The sequence below is a fragment of the Mus caroli genome, chromosome 5, assembly GCF_900094665.2.
Source record: "Mus caroli chromosome 5, CAROLI_EIJ_v1.1, whole genome shotgun sequence".
NCBI lineage: Eukaryota > Metazoa > Chordata > Mammalia > Rodentia > Muridae > Mus > Mus caroli.
Window position 1 is genome coordinate 114293882 of NC_034574.1, and position 23456 is coordinate 114317337.

At 45.6% G+C, this 23456-nt stretch overlaps 1 protein-coding gene across 5 annotated transcripts in view; it reads left to right on the forward strand.

Annotated features, from left to right (window-relative positions):
* Hectd4 (HECT domain E3 ubiquitin protein ligase 4) overlaps positions 1 to 23456 on the forward strand; it is a 152284-nt gene that overhangs the window by 58017 nt on the left and 70811 nt on the right. For 4 of the 5 annotated variants that reach the window (XM_029477883.1, XM_029477884.1, XM_021163282.2 and 1 more), the window contains exons 9-20: positions 2544 to 2702; positions 5894 to 6007; positions 6592 to 6732; positions 10905 to 11137; positions 11396 to 11541; positions 14145 to 14215; positions 15742 to 15847; positions 16607 to 16727; positions 17285 to 17413; positions 19887 to 20011; positions 21624 to 21777; positions 22625 to 22725. In XM_029477883.1, coding sequence (XP_029333743.1) covers positions 2544 to 2702; positions 5894 to 6007; positions 6592 to 6732; positions 10905 to 11137; positions 11396 to 11541; positions 14145 to 14215; positions 15742 to 15847; positions 16607 to 16727; positions 17285 to 17413; positions 19887 to 20011; positions 21624 to 21777; positions 22625 to 22725 — 1600 coding nt within the window. The remainder of the gene's footprint in view (positions 1 to 2543; positions 2703 to 5893; positions 6008 to 6591; positions 6733 to 10904; positions 11138 to 11395; positions 11542 to 14144; positions 14216 to 15741; positions 15848 to 16606; positions 16728 to 17284; positions 17414 to 19886; positions 20012 to 21623; positions 21778 to 22624; positions 22726 to 23456) is intronic. The other variant, XM_021163286.2, reaches the window with a different exon arrangement.

Genomic DNA, 23456 nt, shown 5'->3' on the forward strand with positions numbered 1-23456 from the left:
TGTAGACCAGGCTGGCCTCGAACTCAGAAATCCGCCTGCCTCTGCCTCCCGAGTGCTGGGATTAAAGGCGTGTGCCACCATGCCCAGCATGTGTTTTATTTTTATTTCTGTTTATCACACTTGGTTCCTCTGGAGGCCAGGAGAGAGTGTTAGATCTCCAGGGACTGGAATTACAGATGTTCCAGTACCCACCATGAGGGTATTGGAATTGAACCTGGATCTTCTGGAAAATCAACAATGGCCGTGTCTCCGGCAGTGTGTGTGTGTGTGTGTGTGTGTGTGTGTGTGTGTGAGAGAGAGAGATATTAATCGATCCCTTGAACCCCAAAAACTGTATATAGTTGTTTTTTGTTTGTTTGGTTTTTGTTTTGTTTGTTTTAAAGACCTTAAAAGGTGATAGTATGTTGAGCATTTTTAGCAGGGTGTGCTGACTCAGTCCTGTGATCCCAGCACTTGGAGGAAAGAAGCAGAAGGATTGCTGTGTGTCTGAGGCCAGCCCCAGCTACAGAAAGACTCTATCCTGCCTCAAAATCACACACACACACAAAACTGCAACAGAATACATTTAGATTTTTGTGAAAACTGGTATATTTATTCAGACTGTGACTTTGTTGTACCTTTATATGAATTTTTGTATTCATTTAACATGATGTTGTACACTGAAAACCTACTAGCTCTGATCTACATGGATCTGTGAAAATTAATTAAATATTCACAAAGTCTGAAGCTTTGGAGCTAGGCAGATAGCTTAGTTGCTAAAGTCGTGCCAAGCAAGAATGAGGACCTGAATTCAATCCCTAGCATACAAGGAAAAAAAGCTGGGTATGGTGGTGCATGCTTGTACTCTCAGAACTAGGGGTCTGGATCTCTATGGATTCAAGCCAACATGGTCTACATAGTTCCAGGCCAGCTAGGGCAACAAAGTGAGAACTTCCCTCAAAACAGAAACAAAAAAATAAAGTTGACGACTCCTTAGTAATGTCACCTGAAGTTGACCTCAGGCCTCTACACCCATTCATTTACACACTTGATACATACATATGCAAATATATATGTATATCCCACAATCAATAAATAATAGAAATAAAAGTAATTTTTAAAATGTAAAGTTCTATTTTGTGATAAACTAAAACATACTACTTGACAGTTAGTCAGTCTGTGAGAACCTCTTAGCGAACATTAGACTATGAAGCCGCTGAAGTTTTCTACTCACTCATAACTTTATGGATTTTTGTTATCCCAGAAATTGATGTCCTGAAGGAAGAACATATTTGTTGAGGGCTTATGTTGTTTTGTTTTGTTTTGTTTTTTAAATGGAGCTGTTTGAAATAGAAGCATTCACAATATCAGAGCGAGTAGGTTTCCATGCTGCTCTTGCACAGTACTAGAGTTGGGTTCCTAGCTGCTCACAGCCACCTGTCACTCCAGGTCCAGCAAGCCAGTGCCTTCTCGTTTCTGTGGGCAAACTAAAAAAGAGAAAGATTTCATTTTGCATATTCTTTTAACCTAATTCCCCGAGAATGGTTTTCTGTTTGTGAGACCTTGAACAATTCGACATGTTTTATAGCCTGACAGCTTCCCAAAGCTCTGGTGGACTTCCCGCTAACTTGGTTGGCCCTCTCTGAGCTCACCTGCTCTACACTTCAGTGCCAGGAACTGGGGAGGTGGTGTGCATCTCACACCTCCTGAGTAGACATTATTCTGTATCTTCTGTCACTGACCCTCAGAATACAAGTGTGTGTGCTATGGATCACTGTAAGCTATGTGGATTTAAAATTCCCCTGTGAGAGAGACGCTGAAAGCCCGGGCAGCTGGAAGACTTGGTTGATGCTGTGATAAGAGCTGTTTGCAATGACTGTAAAGTCACAGACTTATCAAGGATTAGCCTTAAGCTGGGCACTCTGGGACCAGAGTCAGGTGGTTATCTGTAAGTGCCAGGCCAGCCAGTGATATATTGTTTCAAAAATTGTTTTTTTTTATAAGATGAAAAACAACTAAAATAGGGTATCAATTCCCAGTTAAAGCTCAAACAGTAGGGATTCTGTTTTGAGATTTATTCCAACTGAGCCTTTATTCTTTTGGAAAAATTTTTCGGGCCCTTAGGCATACTGGCCATTGGGAACAACTTGAGGACAGTCAGACCATCCCATAGGAAGGAGACTTGGGGGTCAGAAGATAATTCTTGCTCTTTCTGCTTAATCTTTTTATATTTATTTTATATCACGTATGTGTGTGCTTTGCCTACATTTATGTCTGTGCAACACTTGTGTGCCTAGTACCCTCGGAGGTTAGATGAGGGATTCCGATCCCCTGAACTAGAGTCAGTTGTGAGCTGCCATGTAGGGGCTGGGAATCAGAGCCCTGTGGGTCCTCGGGAGAAGCAGTCAGTGCTCATAATCACTGAGCCATCTCTCTAACCCCCTCTGCCTAGTTGTAGCCTGTCTTTGTTTCAGTTTGGACTCCTCATTATAGCCAAGCCAATTTATAATCCCGTTCATAAGAATGTGAAAGGCTTTCAGTAAGCATTTTCTTTCCTTCTCCAGCAAATACTAGCTGTGGCCTTCCTCTGAAAATGCTGCGGAAGACGCCCATGTACACCTGTGGCACGTACTTGGTGATGCTGGTGCCACCTCCAGGAGGGTCAGGCAGCTCTGCCACCCGCTCTCTCTTTGGTGGAACAAGTGGTCTGTCATCTTTAAAGAGTAAGTATGTTTTATTTGGAATGCTTCTTCTGATGTATCTCTGCAGTCGTCACTCTTCTGCTGCTATGATCAACACCATGACCGAGGCTACTTAAGGAAGAGAGGGTTTAGTTCTAAGGCTCTAAGGGTCTGCCTTGGAAGGGGAGGTATGGCAGCAGAGCAGGAAGCCAAGAAATCACATGGTTTGGTTTTGTTTTATTTTGTTTTTGAGACAAGGTCTGTCTATAACCTTGGCTGTCCTGGAACTCTGTCCATAGACCAGGCTAGCCTTGAACTTCCAGTTATCTGCCTGCCTCTGCTTCTGTCTCCTGAATGCTGGGATTAAAGATGTGCCCACTACAGCCCGCTCAGAAAGTCACATTTTTCATCTCAAGCACGAAGCAGAGAGAATGAAGTGGGAGTGTGGCTGCCTTGCAGCTCTCCAAGCCTGCCCCAATGCCGTCTTTCCTCCTGAAGGGCTGTACCTCCTCTTACTTTCTCCAAACTGAGGACTGAGTGTTCAAACGCATGAGCCAATGCACACCACCACAGTCTCTAACTTTGAAATAGAAAGCATTCTTATTTCTTGTTTTAAATGTACTCTGTTACAGTTGCTCTCTGATAACACAAAATAATAATGGTTGATAAGTTATGGGCTGAAGATCTATTAATTTATGTGGTGCTGAGAATGGCACCCAGGCCACGTGTTCTGCCGTTCTTGCCCGGAGCTATTGCCCAGCCCTCAAAATGTAACTTTTTAAACTTGGTTTTATTTTTTCCTGCATTGTCTTACCATGTAGCCATATCTGGTCTCAAACTCGCAGTAATCCACCTGTTTCTGCTTCTTCAGTTTTGGGATTATAGGTGTGGGTCACCATGACTGTTCCCAGCGTTCCATTGGTCTCGTTAGCATAGCTGTTCACTGACTGGAATTCAGGCTCATTTGATTAGAACAGCTCTTGGCAGACCGTTACCATGAGAATGTGGTTGATGCGTGAAATGCTTCCTTCTGTGGCCTGCTCCATGTTGGTCACCATGGGCATCAGCATGAGGAGACGCCTGGCTTTGCCCTTAGACCATGGGGTTGCTAGGTAGTTGAAGGCACCTGAGCTTGCCTTCAGGAATTCTGAGGAGTGATGGTGTCTATGACGACTAGAAATGGTCATTAATACTTCCTCACTGTTAGAAAGAGGGGGCAAAGCCGGGCGTGGTGGCGCACGCCTTTAATCCCAGCACTTGGGAGGCAGAGGCAGGCGGATTTCTGAGTTCGAGGCCAGCCTGGTCTACAAAGTGAGTTCCAGGACAGCCAGGGCTACACAGAGAAACCCTGTCTCGAAAAACCAAAAAAAAAAAAAAAAAAAAAAAAAAAAAAAAAAAGAAAGAGGGGGCAGGTATACATGTTACAGACCGTGAGTGTAGATATCTTCGTGGAGTGGGACAGAAAGGAGAGGCTTCTTGGGCTCTCAAGTTGGAGTGGTGAGAAATAGGCAGTTATCTTTGTGCGGGCAGGGGAGGGAGGGAGGGGCTCCTGTGATAAAGCACACTGGAGAAGAGATGTGGTGAGCAAGGTCACTTTGTGAGATAGAACCGAAGGAAATATAAGAGGAGGGCTGGGGGCACATCTCAGTGTAATATTTACCTAGTATGTCCAAGGCCCCAAGTTTTATCTTCATGGGTAGAAGGAGAACTAGATAGTATAGTTTAGTCTAGAAATCGTATAGTTCCCACTGCTATGATGGGGAGGAAGAAAAGGAGAGAAACATAAGAGGTCCTAAGACTGTGGAGAAGGAAGAAAGGAGCCATGAATGGTGGAGCACACCCATAAACCTTAGTACAGGGTTCTCAGCCTTCCTAACGATGCCGGGACCCTTTAGTATAGTTCTTCATGTTGTGGTGACCCCCCCAATCATAAAATTATTTTGTTGCTACTTAGTAACTGTAATTTTGCTATTGTTATGAATTGTAATGTAAATATCTTATATATAGGATATCTGATATATGACCCCTGTGAAAGGGTCAGTCCACCCCCAGAGGGTTGTGACCCACAGGTTGAGAACCACTGCCTTAGTACTTGGGAGGATGGAGAGTCATAGCTACTTAGTGACTTTGCGGCCAGACTGCGAAGGAAAGACCACAACAAGAGAGAGAGAGAAAATGGTGCCTCACACCTGTAATGTCAGCATCTGGGGAGCTGAGCAGGAGAACCAGGCGTCTGAGGCTAGCCTGGGCATCATGGTGAAACTCAAGCAAACAGGGTGGGTGTGATGTCAGCAGTAGTAACCAACACTCATGGGAGTGCATGGCAGCCATGAGGTAAGGACCTCTCCTAGTTAGGATTGTTACTGTTATGATGAAACACCATGTCCAAAAGCAAGCTTGGGAAGGAAGAGCTGTATTTCATACTTCCACATTGTGGTCCATCACTGAAGGAAGTCACAGCTGGAACTCAAGCAGGGCAGGAACCCAGAGGCTGAACCCGAAGCAGAGGCCGTGCAGGGGTGCTGCTTTTTTATGGGATCCAGGACCACCAGCCCAGGAATGTCACTATTCATAGTGGGCATACCTTACAGGCTTGCCTCCAGTCTGACCTCTTGGAGGCATTTTCTCAGTTGACACTCCTGTCTCTCAGATGGCTATAACATGTGTCACGTTGACATACAGCTGTCCAGCACAGCACTTTATATTATCTCTGCTTTGCAAGTGAGAAACCTGCAAGGTTAGTAACACCCCCATGCCATGGAGAAGAGGTAGAGCCAGAATGCAAACCCCTACCCTACAGCCTGTCCTCTTCACTGCCCCGTTCTCCTGTGTGTCTGTAAGAGGGACAGCGAGAGCCAGGAGGGAGAGCGACCTCATAGCAAGGCTGACAAGGCCAGCTGAAATCCTTCCTACAAGCACTGCCACTCAAGACTTCCTTCTGTGCTTTCTCTCTTTTGACCTTCTAATATGGAAAAACACCTTCATGTCAACATTGCTGCTTTAAATCACTCTCAGAAACAGTTTAATATCAAGGTTATGAAGACGTTTGGTCAACATTGCTTTTAGGGGTCTTCTATCTGTGTGTATTTTCTGTTTTTTTTTGTTGTTGTTGTTGTTATTATCACTAAAAAACAACAAAATAGGAATTTTCAAAAGAAGTCTGATTAGGAGCCTAAAATGAAAACTTTAAAGAGTAGTCTTCAGGATCATTAAATAGCTGTCTGTTTTCATAGTCCTGGCCTCCAGTTTGGTGTATAACATCTCAGATGGCCAGTTCGCAAGTCGTGCAGATCTCATAGATGCTGCTGGAAGCTCTCTGGGGCGTGGTGCTCTTGTACCAGGATTGGGTAAGATATGCCTGTTTCCTTGGAGCCTGAGTGATTGATTTTGAAGAATCTTGTCAAGTCTCTGTGGCACTCCAGTGTCCTTAAAAGAGAGAAATGCTAGTACCCTTTAATTTAGGGACTCAGTGTGCAAGCTCCCATGTATAAACTTGTCAGGTGAGCTGCCATTGAAGACACTGAATATTAGGTTGTAAAACGATGCCATCACAGTCCTTTCCATACAGACGTGTTCCTCTGAACACATGGTAGCAAATGACCCGGTGCTGTACATTTGGCTTGCTCTTTGTCCCAACTACTAAGGAACACACCGAGGGGCTTTTGACTCATTATTGTGCGTGGTTGTTACCTGTTCCTATGGTTTCGTGGGCCTTTCATGAAAACCACCTGAGTGCATCCGTCCCAGGAACAGACCATATGGATGATCTGTCCCTTCTCACACAGGAGCTGAGCAAAACTACAAATTAAGTTTAGATTTTATGCTCAGTCCCAATTTAGTCTGTTGTCATGTAGATCTTTTGGGCTGTTGTGGGAAATATGTGTTGGGGTGTGCAGTGGCACAGCAGCTGTGTGAGCCGTGTTGTTTGCAGGTGCCTGTTATGATACCATGAACAACATGCTATGGACTTGCTCAAATGACTACATCGACCAGTGGTGCAATCCTGGGAACCAGGCCTTCCATTACGTGTGCCAGAGACTGGGTGTCAGCCATATCATCACCGAGCCCAAAGGTGAGCAGCACGCTCAGACCCAACTATGACAGACTAGAGGAGCAGCGGTAGCTGGGGACATGGCGACAGCTTCCTTCTTAGAATTTGAGGAGAAACCTGCTGTTGTCTGTGGCAGGGAAGGCTGGCCGTGTAGAAGGAGAAAGCATGTAGTTCAGTGGAGGTTTGAGGAACTTGTAGGGTTCTAAAGAGAAACCCCTATTTCCCTCCCACAATCTAAACTTAGATGTAAAATTTAATTCCTGGTGCTAGAGAGGCCTCGTGTAATCTCAGCACGGGACAGGCTCAAGGAGGAGGACTGCTCTGTATTCTAGACTGCCCTGGGCTACAGAGTGAGTTCTAGTTTAAGCTGGGCCAGACTGAGGTCTTACCTCAAAACAAAACCCAAAACACAACATTGATTATTGGTTCTCAGGCTAGAACCCCCTAAGTGCTGGGATTAACGATGTGGGCCGCTGTGCTGGGCAGTGTTGACATTATTAAGAGCAACTGTCTTGATAAGGGGAAGAGAATAACTCCACTCGGGAGGCAAATTCTCTCTCTGTAAAGTATTATTAAAACAGACATTATCAACAAAGTAAGAACCATCTATATCCAGGTTTTGGAAATTGGTCAGTGGAGTCACCATATTATAAATAACTACAGGGGCTGGGGAGATGGCTCAGCAGGAGAGAGCACTGACTGCTCTTCCGAAGGTCCTGAGTTTAAATCCCAGCAGCCACATGGTGGCTCACAACCACCCATAATGAGATCTGATGCCCTCTTCTGGGATGTCTGAAGACAGCTACAGTGCACTCACATATAATAATAAATAAATCTTTAACAACAACAACAGAGTGCTGAAGAGATGGCTCAAAGATTAAGAGCACTGACTGTCCTTCCAAAGGTCCTGAGTTCAATTCCTAGCAATGACATGATGGCTCACAACCATCTGTAATGACATCCAATGCCCTCTTCTGGTATGTCTGAAGACAGCTACATTGTACTCATATACATTAAATAATTCTTTAAAAAAATAAAAACAACAACAGAAATAACAACAGCAGCAGCAACAACATTCAGGAGGCAGAGGCAGCGGATCGCTGTGAGTTTGAGGCCAGCCTACTCTACATAGTTCATTCTAGTCCAACCAAGGCTACAGAGTGAAAGCTTAAGCAACCAACCACCTCCACAGTCCCCTCAGCCTGCTGGGTTAAGGCAGTGCAAGCCTGAGGTGTTTTTAACTGAGGCTGCTCTAGTCTCCATTCAGCCTTGGTCTCGATAGCCATTCTGCCAGGGTGGGGCCTATTGGGAAATCTGCAGCTTTGCTTCCTGAGGGCTGAATGGATTTGGGGCTGAGCAGCTGCAGCAGCAGCACCACCAACACCACCACTACCACCAAAACCAGCACCAACACCAGCACCACCACTGTCTTTGGTACCAGAGAGAGAAAACCAGACTCAACAGAACAGCAAAGTATCTGGAAATTTGATGAATCTCTACAAGGGCCTCCATATGGTGTCCTTAGTAAGGGACCCTGAAGGACCCTTGTTATATGCTCATGTCTAGATAAATGTAAACTGAAAACATTGTCAGAGGGCCAGATGGAAGTTATATCTCAGGGCAGAGTTTACAATTGCCAGAGCTGGCACAACACACCCATCCTTACAAACAGATCCACATAGAATCAAAGTCTTACTAGCTCAAGAGGTTGGGATGCCACCTCTGACTATTGGTTAAGTCACCAAGTCTTGAAATAAAACCCAGACCTGGGAGTATGGCTCAGTGTACAGCAGACTGTCAGAAGGAGCAAGACCCTGGCTTCCATCCCTAACACCAGACGCAAGAATAGTAACAATAGTGAAACAAGGGGTTAAAGAAAAGAAGCCCAGCTACACTAGAGATACTGGCTTTTTAGAAGATAGATTTATAGCAGCATTATAAATATGTTAAAAAATAAAAACTAAGCTGGGCGTGGTGGCGCACGCCTTTAATCCCAGCACTCGGGAGGCAGAGGCAGGAGGATTTCTGAGTTCGAGGCCACCCTGGTCTACAAAGTGAGTTCCAGGACAGCCAGGGCTATACAGAGAAACCCTGTCTTGAAAAACAAAAACAAACAAACAAACAAAAATAAAAACTAACGTAAAATGTCTTGGAAATTTTGAAGAAAAGTGTGATGACTATGACAAGTGAATAGAAACTCTAATAAAGAACTACACAATTAAAAATTGAGGCGGGGGGTGGGGGCTGGAGAGATGGCTCAGCGGTTAAGAGCACTGACTGCTGTTCCAAAGGTCCTGAGTTCAAATCCCAGCAACCACATGGTGGCTTACAACCATCCTAAAAGACATCTGATGCCCCCTCCTGGTATGTCTGAAGACAGCTACAGTGTACTTACATATAAAATAAATAATAAATAAATATTAAAAAAAATTGAGGCAGAGTCTCATGTATTCCAGGCTGGAATCACATTCACTATGTAGCCAAGGATCTTCAACTAGTGACCCTCCTGCTTTCACCTCCCAGTGCTGGGTCAGACACCCAGCTCTGTTATGCTTCATGCAGCTAGACAAACACGACCCACTGACCTACATCCCCACCCTCAAGAAATTCTTAAAACCCAAACCACTATAACTCAGTGTGGTAAGTGTCCAGCAGAGCCAGGACTATCTGGAGGAATGGGAGTTTGGCTACCTGGTGAATCTGGGGCTAGCCTGGCTCTTATGAGCCTGTGTCTAAACTCAAGTTCTAAGCTGTGAGAATAGCACAGAGGGCATGTGCCTTTCACTCACACTGTGTCCTAGGATATACCAGCCTGACAAGTAGGTGGGATGCTGACACTGACATGACAGCCTGCTTGCTGCACTCTCCCATTGCTGACAGTGGTTAGGAGTCCTCATCATACAGAAGGGCATAAGTCCACCCCACAGAGAGAGAACCTGTAGCAATCACTTCAGTGAGGAACATGCTATTATTTATTGTGTGGGTGCATATAGGTGTGTATCCGCTCCACCATGTGCATTCTCTACCTGCTTCACCACCCTGCCAGCCCCTGCAATTTCTTTAATATTTGTAGAGTTAGTGGTGATTTCTCTGGTTTCATTTCTCATTTTCATATTTTTGTGAACTTGCTAAAAATGATTGGCTTGCTTTGTCCCTGTAAAGTGGGAAGGACTTTTTTTTTTTTTTTTTTGGTTTTTAGAGACAGGGTTTCTCTGTATAGCTCTGGCTGTTCTGGAACTCACTTTGTAGACCAGGCTGGCCTCGAACTCAGAAGTCCACCTGCCTCTGACTCCCAAGTGCTGGGATTAAAGGCATGCGCCACCACTGCCCGGCCATTTTTTTTTTTTTTTAAGTTGTGTCTTGTTTCATGTGCTGGGGTCGGAGCCAGGGCTGTTGGGAGGAAGCAAGTGCTGTAACAGCTGACAGTCCCCGTCCAGGACTGTTTCTTCACGTCCCCAAGGGACCTACTTGTACTTTGCTGATTTAGATTATTTTCTACCTCCATCCTCTGAATGCCCAAAACCATCCATGAGCCATATATAAGAAAATGCTTGCTAATTTTTAATTGATACACATCTATCTTAATGGGGTAGAAATGGGGGGTGCTATGAGAGGGGTACTTCTTCCACCCGGCAGCTTGAGGGTGGCTCCACTTCTTGTATATTAATTACCAGCATGGGCTGAGCTGGCCTGAACTCCAATCTGAGCTCTCCCACTTTGCAGCTGTGTGATTTAGGGTAACTTAACCTCTCTCACTCATTGTGTACTCTCCTGTAAAACAGGGCTAATTATAACCATGTATGTCAGACTTTATCTCATTGTTAAGGACGTATAACCAGCCCAGGAAGTGATAGCTTATCACTCTCTCCTACAGTTCTCCCATGTTTTTGTTTGTTTGATTTTCAAGACAGGATTTCCCTGTGTAGCCCAGGCTGTCCTGGAACTCACTCTGTAGACCAGGCTGGCATCGAACTCAGAAATCCACCTGCCTCTGCCTCCTGAGTGACGGAATTAAAGACATGCGCTACCACTGCCTAGCTCAGTTCTGTCATATTTACATTCCACACTCTGATGGGAAAGGTTTGGAACAACATTGGCACTTTTGGGCACCAGGAGCCTGTCGTTGTGTGTACACAGCTTCTGTACCCTGGAGAGTTGTTCTCTCCTCACCATGATTCCTTTGCATCTTCCAGAAGAGGCCATTAGCACAAATGAAGTCATAAACCAGTCACTGCACCATGTAGGCGCCATGTGCATTCACCAGCTCAACCTTCTAGCTGCGAATCCCAGCCTTCCCATCACTAGTGTCCTGGGCAAGCAGCACCCAATTGAGGCACGACATCTGAGCAGCATCTGTGACATCATGGAGAAGGCCATGGTTAATGGCGACACCTGCATTGTACGCTGCATCCTCGTCGTCTTTCAGGTACATGTCAGCATATGTGAGCAAGATGGCAGGCAGGAGGTTGTCCTCCATCCTCTGCGTTGTACATGGATTAGGGGATGATGCGGTAGCCCATCACTGCCAGTGTGTGGTATTTACTGTGTGCTGTTGTGCAGTCGGAGGGTCGAGTTTGAAGTGCACCTGCTCTCTTCTGTAAGCAGCATGTCCATTCCTTTAGAGGGCTGTTTTTTACCCCTTGTGGAGTGAGCACACTTAGCTCTGCCCATTATGTTTCTGTAGGTGGTGTTTAAATTTTTCTTCAGCCCACAAACTGAAAGGAACCGAGACATCATTCGGCGGTCAGGATTGCTTCTTTGGCAGTTGTTGATGGCACCAAAAGATCAAATCTGTCCTGAAATTCAGAAGGAGGTCTGTCTTGCCATCAGGTAAACAGCAAGTGGGTTTTCTTAGTGCTCTCCGCAAAGTAGGTAATGCACAGGGACTCTCTCTGTAGGTTGAAGCCTGCATAGCTCAGCTCATCTGGAATCTGGACCTCACCAACTGAAAAGCATTTTCCGCAGCAAGCAGCAAAGGCAGCCTGCAGGAATTAGCGATCCGCCTGCCTCAGCGTCCTGAGTGCAGGGATTAAAGGCGTGTACCAACACCACTACCACCACCACCACCTCCACCGTCACCTGCCTGGCAAAGCTCTTTCAAGGGTTGCAAATGTGCAAGCAGCTAGGTTGTTCAAGTGTGAGTGTGCAAATGTGCAAGCAGCTAGGTTGTTCAAGTGTTAGCATGCATATGTGCAAGCAGTTAGGTTGTTTAAGTGTGAGAGTGCAAATGTGCAAGCAGGTAGGTTGTTTAAGTGTGAGCATGTCTGGGCATTTTGAAGCATGCTTTGGTGTGAGCAGCCCTAGTGTCTAGAGTTTGCTCTGCCATTCACATCGGCTGTGACTTCTTTCTCCTCAGGAGTTTGGTGACTCATAGGACAGTGCTTAGTTATAATAGTTCTTGTCCGAATCTTGTATGGTTGCTGAGATGGCTCACTGGGAAAAATCACTTACCACCCAAGCATGATGACCTGAGTTTAATCCCCAGAACCACTGCAGGAGAGAATCAACTCCTGGGGGTTGTCCTGTAACCTCCAGACATACACTGTGGTATGAACATACCTGTAGTCACATCACACACACACACACACACACACACACACACACACACATACAATTATAATAGTAATTTAAAAAAAATCTTGTTGAGATGAGCATAGCAGCGCACACCTTTAATCCCAGCACTTTGGAAGCACAGGCAGGCAGTCTCTGTGAATTCAAGACCAGTGTGGCCTACATAAGTGAGTTCCAAACCAGCCACAGCTAAACTTCATCTAAAAGAACAACCAAAAAAATAAACCCTCATAGATTCGGTACTGATTTTATTTTTCTTTAAACATGTTTTTTAATGTGTGTCTATGCCAGAGTTCAGTGTTGAGACAAGGTCTCCATGGAACCACTTGGCTAGATTCGCTGGCCATCCAGCCCTAGGAGCCCGCTAGGCTCCACCTGCCACCAGTGGGGTCCGGGCATTGCTGCTGTGTCCAGCTTCTCCGGTGGCTTCTGGAGAGAGAACTCAGGTCAAGTTCTTTCAGAGAAAGCATTTAATTCAATGGTCCACCCTCTCAGCCTCCTTACTGGTGAACTTAGAGGCTGGGGTCTAGTGAGAGTTGTTGTTTTGTTTATGGCTTTGGGAGGTGGCATTTTCTTCTTTTTTGTGTTTTTGTGTTTTGTTTTTTGAGACTGGGCAGCCAGACTGACCTGGAGGTTGAGATTTTCTTTTCTTAGCCTTTCAATTTCTGGAATTACAGGCATATGCCCTCATGCCCAGCTATTATTTATTGTGAATTAATGAATTAATTTTTGAGACAGAATCTCAGTATGTGGCCCTCCCTACATCCATCACTATACACACCAAGATGACCTCAAGTGCAGTCTTTTTTTTTTGGTTTTTTGAGACAGGGTTTCTCTGTATAGCCCTGGCTGTCCTGGAACTCACTTTGTAGACCAGGCTGGCCTCGAACTCAGAAATCCGCCTGCCTCTGCCTCCAAAATGCTGGGATTAAAGGCAAGTGCACCACCACCGCCCAGCCTCAAGAGCATATTTTACCTTAGGTGGCCTCAGTATTGTTTTTTTATTTGTTTATTTTATTTCCATCCATTTTCATAGAAGTAGAGCTGTAATATGACCACATGTAGCATAGAGGCTACTGGAGACTGGGACAGTTGGCTCATAGGGGTCCTCTGGCAGGAGTGAGTACAGATGGCAGGATTTAGGGTTGGTTTGTTTTCCTTCTCGGTTTTTTTCACAGAATGTTATGTTTTGAGTTGCTTCCTGTTGAACATTAAATCCATAAATCAAATGTGGTGCAGGCAGATACTCCTGGAAACCGGATAGTCTTGTGCTGTCCTTGTGATGGCCTTTTAAATGCATGAGACATAGGACACATTCCAGCTATGTGCTAAATCTGCAAACTTGATTGTATGCCATAGCTCAGGAAAGAAAAAAAAAAATCTCTGATGACATTTTCCTCCCTGTTGTCCTAGTATTCTGAGAAAGCTGAGGTAAGGAGTTGTCTATGCCACGTGACTTGTTGCACAGCCTGTGTAACAATTGGCTTGCCCATACTGACTTCTCATAGCTCTCAGGTTCCCCTTTAATGGTTATTCATGGAGTCTGTCATATGTTATCATTTTGGTAATTCACTGGCAAAAGATTGGAAAGATGTCTTCTATCAGAGAAGTGATTGGGGTAAACTCATGTTGATGAATTTAGGTCCTAGCTTCTCCTGGGTAGGGAAGGTGAAGGTCAGCATCTTCCTGTTTGTAACCCAGCTGGCCTTGAACTTGAAATGAGATCCTCATCTCTCAGTCTCCCAGGAGCTGTAGTTAAAGGTGCATACCACCATATCTGTTTAGACTGGCATCTTTAAAAAAATTTAAATAGTTTGTATTTTCTAGAATTTTTTAACTTGTTGACTTTCCTGTCATTTCAGCTCTGGTTTAAATATTTTATATCCGGGTGAAACAGAAATTAATAACTTACTTAAGCTGGTCTTAACAGAAGGTGAGAATTTTCAGAATTATCTTTGAACAACTATGTGTGTGTGTGTGTGTGTGTGTGTGTGCATGTTTACTTATAAGAATTGAACCCAAGGCTTTGAGTGTATTAAGCACTTACTCGGGCACTGATTATATTACAAAGCCCCCCCCTTTTTTTTCTTGGAAAATAATTTATTCACATTCTATATCCTGGGTACCGCACACCTTCAGTTCTCATGGAGTGCCAGAAGTTGTTAGATTCCCCCGAAATTGGAGTTATCCATGTGGGTACTGGGAATTACTGAGCCACATCTCCTGAGAGAGACAGACAGACAGACAGAATCACTAAGTTTCCCATGCTAGCTTTGAACTTTGAGTTCTCCTCCTTCAGCCTCTGAGTAGATGAATATACTATTCTTTCTTGTTCATTTTCTTTCTATTAGTCAGCATACTTGAAGAAAAATGTGTATTTAGAGCTGGTGAGATGGCTCAGTAGTTAAGAACACTGGCTGTTTCTTAAGGGGACTTTGGTTTGGGTCCCAGCACCCAGATGGTGGCTCACAACCATCTGTAACTCCAGCTGTCGGGATCAGATGCCCACTTCTGCCCTTTGCTGGCCCCAGGCATGTACTCAGTGCATATACATACATATAGACAAAACACACATAAAATATATCTTACAGCACACAGAAAAGCTGTTGCTGTCATTCATGGAGAGAATGTTTGCTTACCATGCAAGAGTTTCTAGCTTCCTCCTGTCACTCAAACAGCAGCAGCACGTGCATGTCCACAGCAGCCCCACTTCAGGGTGAAAGCGGAGGCTGTGATTCGAGAATTTTTAAGCGTTATCCCTCTTCCTATGTCCTGACTCTAAAATCTGGAGGATAGATGTTTCTCACATTTAAAAATAACCAACTTCTTATTCTAGCATGGTGTCACATGCCTGTATCTTGAGCACTCAGGAGGTAGCAGCAGGATGACAAGGAACTCCGTGTCATTTTCAGCATACAGAGAGGTCAGGTCATCCTGGGGTGTTCCAGACTCTGTCTCCAACAAAAGAGAACCAGCTAACCAGAAACAATCTCATGATGATTTCTAACCCAGGGTGTGTATGTGTGTGTGTGTGCTTGTTTTTTCATATATTTGAAAATATGTTTTAATTTAGACTGAACACAGCAACAGAAGACATGGCAGCACTAGTCTAAGGAAGGAGCTAACCACCCGGCTTTCTGACCCAGCAGGAGGAAAAGTCAGACTTGCAGCGACGTCCTGGCGAAAGCTGGGCTGGAGGTGCTGCTTTCTGCACGAGTGCTCCTAGGTTGTGCTCCTAGCTTGTCCTCCATCTACTTTTTTTGGAACCTTTTTAAAAATAACATCAGTTTTCTTTGAGCAGGAGGTGCAGTTTGTTAAGATAGTGTTCCAAGCTGACCTTGAACTTGTAGCAGCCCTCCTGCCCCAGCCTCCCAGATGCTGGACGTACAGCCCAATTAGATAGGTGGCTTTTCTAAGTACCGTTGCCAGGGTCACTCATGGCTTTTTGTCCTGTATCAGGAGAGAGAAACAGTGGACTCTCCCAGCTTCGTGATGTGATCCTCACCAACCTGGCCGAGCAGCTTCAGAACAACCGATTCGGCAGTGATGAGGACGATCACTACAGGTGAGACCATTAGTTCTCTCTCTGTGCCTGTGACTAGACCCCCCCCCCAACCCCACCACCACCAAGAGCAGCTACAGAGGAAAGGATTTATTTGGGCTTCGCAGTTTCAGAAGTATAAGGGTGCATCCTGGTGAGGAGGCCAGTCGCAGGTGTGACAGCAGGCGTAGGAGGCAGAAAGCGTGAACTAGAAGTGGTGCAAAGCCTTAAATCTCAGAGCCTGCTCCCAGGGACACTCTTTCTCTAGCAAGGCTACACCCATTAAGACCTCTCCAAGCAGCACCACCAAATGCCCAAGCCTAGGGGGACATTCTTATTCCGACCACAACATATCTATGCTGGTCAGGACTAGCCATTTTTCTAAATGATAACTTACATTTAAATGTATTTGATCATTAGTTTCCTGCTATAGCTAATAAGGTGACCAGCATGTTGAATCTAAATTCTGGGCCTACTGAAATGTATTAAACCCTGCAGCTGTCCTAAGAGCTGAGGTAACCTGTTTCAGTGCTTCGGGCCTGGGGATGTCCTTAGCAGAAGAGATGCTGAAGGAGCCTCGTGGGCAGCAGGCTTGCTCTCTGGGCTAGAGTCCATGGGGGATGCCTTTTCTCTCTCTATTGTATTCACTTCTGAAATACTTGCATTGGGTAGGGCAGCATTTGGCTGCAGAGTGTCTGATTAGTTGGATGGCCTGCTGACAGAGTGAATTAGCCTCCAGTGGTGCCATACCACGTGTGCCGTGTGTGCTTTCATGCTTTATAGACTCAATGATGAGCTCTTACACTACATCCTGAAGATTGTCGTGCGGGAATCCTGTATCCTAATCACCAAGTGCCAAACGGTCTCCAAGGACGACTTCCAGAAGCTCCTCTCGACGGTGCCTGTAAGTGAGGACTTCACTGAGGCAGTGACTGAGCTTACCCCGGAAACGCACATGTGGGCGAGTCTGCTCACTCGGAGAGCTTTCCTAAGAAGGGAGAAAAGACAGACAGAGGCACTCCTTCCTGAGGCTGCTCTCCAGTGTCAGATGCCTGATTGTTTGACTATGGAAGTTTGGTTTTTTTGTAGTGAGAGTTTCCTCTGTTAATTTACTGGTTTTTAAACAGCCTGTTTCAGAGGCTGATGGGAACCAGGAGGTTGGTTCCTGAAGGGTTGGGGTGGAGTCTGCTGTAGAGATGTGAGAGACACAGGGAGAGTGCTGAGGGATGAGAGCTGAGCCAGTCTCAGAGGCCAAAGGGGGCCACGTGTGGAAGGCAGGAAGGCCAGTTAGCGCATAAGAGCCTGCACTCAAGAGTCGTGCGTCCACGTCCCCAAGAAGCCGTGTGCTCTTGTGGGTGCTTCCTCTTTTGTTTCCCTTGTGGATGTCTTTTAAAAACACAAAGAGTGTACAAGCCCTTTCAGTCACAGGGAGGTCACTTACTGTCCTTATTTGTGTTGAAGGCTGCATCCTCCTGCCTGCGCTATCTGATGGCGGTTCAGAACCACCTCCTCAGTAACACTGTTTTGATTAAGCCTGATGAGAACGAGGACAGTGACAGCTCCTTGCAGGGAGAGACATTGAAGGTACAGGTAAACACCGAGCTTTATTTCAAAGACGCTTTCTCCACAGCTGCCACGTTGCTGCACACTGTGACGTTCACAGTGTCGGTTAATGTTTGTGAGAAGTATGAGGCTGCTCACTGCTCTGTCGTCGCCCAGTGGTTACATGTCTGTGACTCTCATGATGTGTTCTCATATGCTCTGGTGGTCTCTGTGCCTTTGTTTCTTTTTGTTTTTCAAGAATTACAAGTTTTGCATTCGCTCACAAGTGATCTCATTGCACCTTAAAGTCAATCTGAGAGCATTACATTTGAGCCACTTCCAATATTTGGATGATTTAATTATTTTTTATTTAAATAACTTAAAATGATAAATTTGGTCTTTGTATGAGAATTTCTAGTTATATAGTTAATTTAATTTTCTGTTACTATTTTTAAAGTTCGCATCTGTATAAACTCAGTCATTTGTTTGCATATAATAATATGGCACTGCACAGATGGTTTTTATAGCAGTGGTTGTTGTAAATCTGACAGATAGTCAGGGATCTCATTTGCATTGTTGTTGACAATTTCATCTTTGAGAGCTAGTGGCATATACCCATAGTCCCAGGACTTGAGAGGCTGAGCCAGAAGGATTGTGGACAAAGGCCAGCCTGGGATACCTCGTATGTTCTAGGCCAGCCTGAACCACAGTCTGAGAGCTGGTGAGATGGCTCAGTCGGTGCTGGCTGCTAAGCATGAGGAACTGAGCTGTGTTCCTGAGACCCACGTGGAATGAGAGGGCAGCTCTCAATGGTCTCTTCTAACCTCCACAGTCAAGCCATGCTCTTGCATGATCTGGGTTCAGTCCCCATGGCAGTTCACAGCCACCCCTCACTCCAGTTCCAGTGGCTCTGATCTCTCTTCTGGAATCCATAGGTACCGTCACACTTGTACACATAAATTCATGTAAGCTCACGTACACATATATAAATTAAAAAAAATAAACTGGAGCTGTGTGTGGTAGTACATGAGTTTAATCTTACCTTTTAAGAGACAAAGGCAGTTCTGGGCAGTGGTGGCACATGCCTGTAATCCCAGCACTTGGGAGGCAGAGGCAGGCAGATTTCTGAGTTCGAGGCCAGCCTGGTCTACAGAGTGAGTTCCAGGACAGCTAGGACTGCATGGAGAAACCCTGTCTCAAAAAACCAAAAAAAGGAAAAAAAAAAAAAAGAGAGAGAGAGAGAGCGAGAGACAAAGGCAGGTGGATGTCTTTGAATTTAAGGCCAGTTTGGTCTTACATAGTGAGTCCTAAACCCACCAGGACTACATAGTGAGACACTTATTTAAAACAAAACAAAACAAGAACCAAAAACAAAACCAATTTTCAATGAAAATATGGAAAGCCTGGTGTAGCTGCAGCCGCCTGCAACTCCAGCCCGCAAGAGGGAGACAGAAGTGGACCTGGCACAGAGCACTGGAGCTAGAAGAGCTCACCCTCTGGTGGGTGCATGGGCGCTCACAGCTAGTCTGGGGTATGCAAGACCTGGCTCACACAAAACAGAAGGAAAAGTAATCATTGTGGAAAATTAGAGAAATTGGTATAAACCCTGAAAATCCCTCTCTGTAAGTGCCAGTCCTGTGCCTGTCACTTGTCAGGCCTGAGTTCTTAAAACACATTTCTGTGAGTTCAAGGCCAGCCTGGTCTACAGAATGTGTTCCTAGACAGCCAGGACTGCTCAGAGAAACTTTGTCTCAAAACAAGCAAACAAACAAACAAAATGAAATAAAAAAGACAAAGAAAAAATTATATACAGACATAGAAAGACTCTTTGCAAAGGCAGAATGGGCTAGGTGGTCTGGGCTAGGTGGTCTAGCATTTTCAAAATAAGCAAGACCCAGAGATGCTATATAGAGATAGTTCACTAGTATATTTTTTTTAAAATCATAAATGAACTGAACAGTTAAGGGCTGTTGCCTTGTTTATGTTCCCAGACAGTCTATGCCATTCTTTCCTGTTCAGTATCCCATAGCTGCTGCTGCTTAGCTGGGCTTTGTAACTTGGTGCATTTAAAATGTGCTGGGCTAAGACTTTAGGACAAGGCCACTTGTCCAGTTTGAGCATGCTGTGGTTTGTCTCATCTTACTCAGTGCCTGTCCATACGCTTTTTACTGTTGTGTTTTCTCTTTAGCTGTGCTCAGACCTACCAAGGCAGTCCTTCACCTGGGCAGCGTCTGGGCTTCCATGTGCTGGATGGGACGGGAGCTAGGCCTTGCCGCTAGACACACAGTGCCTTCCTTCCCTGTGAAATACTGCGTACTTTTAGCTGCACTCCAGACTCTGGCCTCCTAAATCAAATTCCTACCTGCCACCCAAGAGGAGCTCACTGCACTGAGTTTCTACTGGCCTCATCATTTCATCTGGAAATGTGTCATTAAATAAACATGTCCCATCATGTTGTCTTTATAAGTGTGCATTACTCATCACAAGACTGGAAACTAATCTTATGGTCTCTTCTGCCCAGGAGTTAAAGACCAGTATCTTGGCTCTTGCCACCCAGATCCTGACTGGCTGTGATGAGGTCCTGGAAATGCTGCAGCAGGTCACCACAGCCCTCATTAACAGTGACATACCTGACCGAGAGCAGAGGTGAGTATGGGGGTCGCCGGCTACGACTGATCAAATGAGACCCTTAGCCTGGCCCTCCAGGTGATCATCTAGTGTACAGGCATGTTTGCAGGAGGGGCTGGGATGGTACTGCATAGCCCAGGGCAGTGGGAGCAAGGTTCTGCTGGGCAGCCCAGCTCCAGTGTGATCAGCACTTCAAACTGGCCTTGCTTGCTTTCCTTTCCTTTTCTTTTGAGTTTTCCTTCCTTTTTTGCTTCTTTCCTTCCTTCCTCTCTGTTTCTTATTTCATTTATTCATTCATTCATTTTCTAGACAAGGTCTCTCTACTCATTATATCTACTCTTTCGGACTCATTATATAGATAAGGCTTGAACTCACAGAGATCCACTTGCCTCTGCCTCCCATGTCCTGGAATTAAAGCATGCACCAAGACTCCCAGCTCAGGTTTGCCTTTCAACCATTTGCCTTAGTGCTATGACGAGTTCCTTTGGGGAGGAAGTGACTTATTGGCACAGCTAATCATCTGCTGCACAGAAGATGGCACTGACACAGCGCATCAGCATTGACTCACATTGACTCTTCCAGACGCAGGGGACCTGTAGAGAGTGAGGCTCTTCCACAGTAACAGCCTTTCCTCTGCCATGTTTGCTTTTCCAGATGTTAGACACTGGATTTTTATAATGTGGACATTGAGATATATTGACCTCATGTGAACCTGGTACAGTCTTTGCTTCAGGGTGTCTGTCCTGTGTCTCGGTTGTTGCCCGTTTGTAGATGGTAGATGGGAATTGGGCTGAGAACACTACAACTCAGGGAGGCATTGCACCAAGACTTGTGAAGATGTTTGTTCTCTCCTGCCAGCTCATGGGACCTGGTAGGGTGTAATGGGGGACACTGAAATGGAGCACCCAGTTTTCCTTCCAACAGCAACATCCTCAGTAACTTTGGAGAACTCACAATCCCCCAGCAGAGAAATGCAATATTAAAAGAGTGATTTTAAAGACTAAGTTAAAATATGCCGATTTAGTAGTCGGTTCATACACAAAGAAAGTTGAATGGTAGTTACTGAGGCCAGAGCAGGGGAGTTATTACCAAACAGGTGTAGACTTTGGGTTTTACAGGCTAAGGAGAGTTAGAAAGATGGTCAGTAATAATGGCTGTACATTATTCTAATTCTGGAATGTATGCTTCAAAGTGGCTAGGATAATAAATTATGTTAGGCATTTTTACCACCATAAAAATTATTTAAACAAATCTACCTGCTTCTATGATGTACATGTGCCTCAGGTGCTACTCAGGAGTGGTGGTCTCAGAGGATAAGCTGGCACATCCACTTTGTAGCCCTTCACCCTCCAGCACAGGACAGAGGCAGCAGCCCAGAGCAAAGAGCTCTGGAAGGGCACTAACCACTTAGAGAAGTCACAGCATTTCAGGACCTGTTTATGGAGGGCTGGGCGGGGCCTGGACATGCATGCTCTGGACTAAAAGCCTCCTCCTCCTCTCCCTCCCTGGTGGGTTTGCATAGAATTGACTAGTTTAAAGAGATTGTTTAAGAGGATGGGCCGGGCACAGGATGCGATGGTTGCTCTTCATGCTGAATTTGCTCAGAATGTGTACTTTCCTGAACTTCTAGGTTAAAAGGCTTGGAGCAAGTTACCAAGGCCACTATGCTTGGTCACCTTCTCCCGGTGTTGCTGACCTCCCTGATGCACCCCAATCTACAAACCCTGACCATGGCCGACGCCCTGATGCCTCAGCTTGTGCAGCTGGTGCTGTACACCAGCCAGGTGGGTCCCATACTCCACTGACAGCTCTCAGCTTGCTCCACAGGGCGCTAGAAACACAGCCAGTCCTTTACCAGAACCAGGAACACTTTCACACCTAAGATACAAAGTCAGTGTTTGTGTGACTTAATGAGTGGCTCTGGTCTGACCAGCTGTGAGCGTGCTAGTGTCAGACTGACAGCCTACTGGATATACATTGTCCTGAGTTCTTGCTAGCTGAGAGTTAGGTGCAGGAGGGGACTGGGAGGTGGCCTCACTAGTGGGCATACTGAGAGAAGGATGACAGCTAGGACTGTGAGGATGCAGTGTGACTTGCAAGTTCATGTCGGGAGCTACCTGGGTAACACACAGATGGTTTAGTCTCTGGCAGTTCTGGGGGTAGGGGGTGAGGGGGATCTGGTTAGTTGATATTGTTCTTCCAGTGGGGTTGCAATCCCCTTCACTCCTTCCCCTAACTCTTCTATGGGGTCCCTGGGCTCAGTCCAGTGGTTGACTGAATATCTGCATCTGTACTGGTCAGGTGCTAGGAGAGTGTGGATGGGTCCATGGCTTCAGCTACATATGTAGCAGAAGACAGCCTTATCTGGCATCAGTGGGAAGGGAGGCCCTTGGTCCTGTGGAGGCTCAATGCCCCAGCGTAGGTGGTTGCCCAAAGGGGTGAGGGGTGAAGGGAGAACCCCTTAGAGACAAAGGGGGGATGGGTTGGGGGGTTTGTGGAGGGGAGACCAGGAAAGGTGACAACATTTGAAATGTAAATAAATAAAATAATCAGTAAAAAAAAATTGCAAGAGTTAAAACAAAAAATTAACCAAACAAGCAAAAAAAGACTCACAGGTGGTTTATGTTTTAGACGGCCTTGCTGCTTAAAACCCAGTGTCCAGTGTTTGCCGAGGTGAGCTGTTCCCCATGTGGCACCTCAGACCAGAAGTGCAGGCTTTTTCCTGATGAGAGGTAATGTGTGCATGCGGTGAGAGCCTTGTACTCCTTTTACGAGGGTTAGCTAACTGGAAAAGAAAATACTTTAGGGCCAGGATTCCATAACTACAAGAGTAGTCTAAATTTAAAGGGACAAGTTAGACTGCATTCCCCTTTAAGTGAAGGAACCTGCTCAAAATTGACTTGAAACTCTTACTATAGTGGACATACAAGAAAGATTGAGTTTGGTAGATTAACTTTCTTCTTTGTTCTTTGTGGTTCTCATTGTAGCTGTGAGTTGTTGTTTTGTTTGAGACAGACTCTCACTTGTATAGTCTGCATAGATACAGTCTATCTATGCAGAAGACTGGTCTGCCTGCCCCTGCCTTCTGAGTGCTGGGTCTGACAGTGTGCACAACAACCACCCTGCCCCCCCCCTCCTTGTTTTTGGTTTTGATTTTGGTTTTGGTCTTTAGTTTTTCAAGACAGGGTTTCTCTGTGTAGCCCTGGCTGTCCTGGAACTCACTCTGTAGACCAGGATGGCCTGGAACTCAGACATCCTCCTGCCTCTGCCTCCTCAGTGCTGGGATTAAAGGCGTGCGCCACTATACCCAGCTGGCTCCCTTGTTTTTAAGGAGACAGGGGATCCAGGGCAGAAGTTTCCTTGTGTACAAGCTCACTTGGGGAGCTCAGGCTGCCCTTGGACCCTGAGCCTTCAGCATGTGCCTCCTTCCCCAGTGCTGGGCCTATCTTCTTACACATCAGTG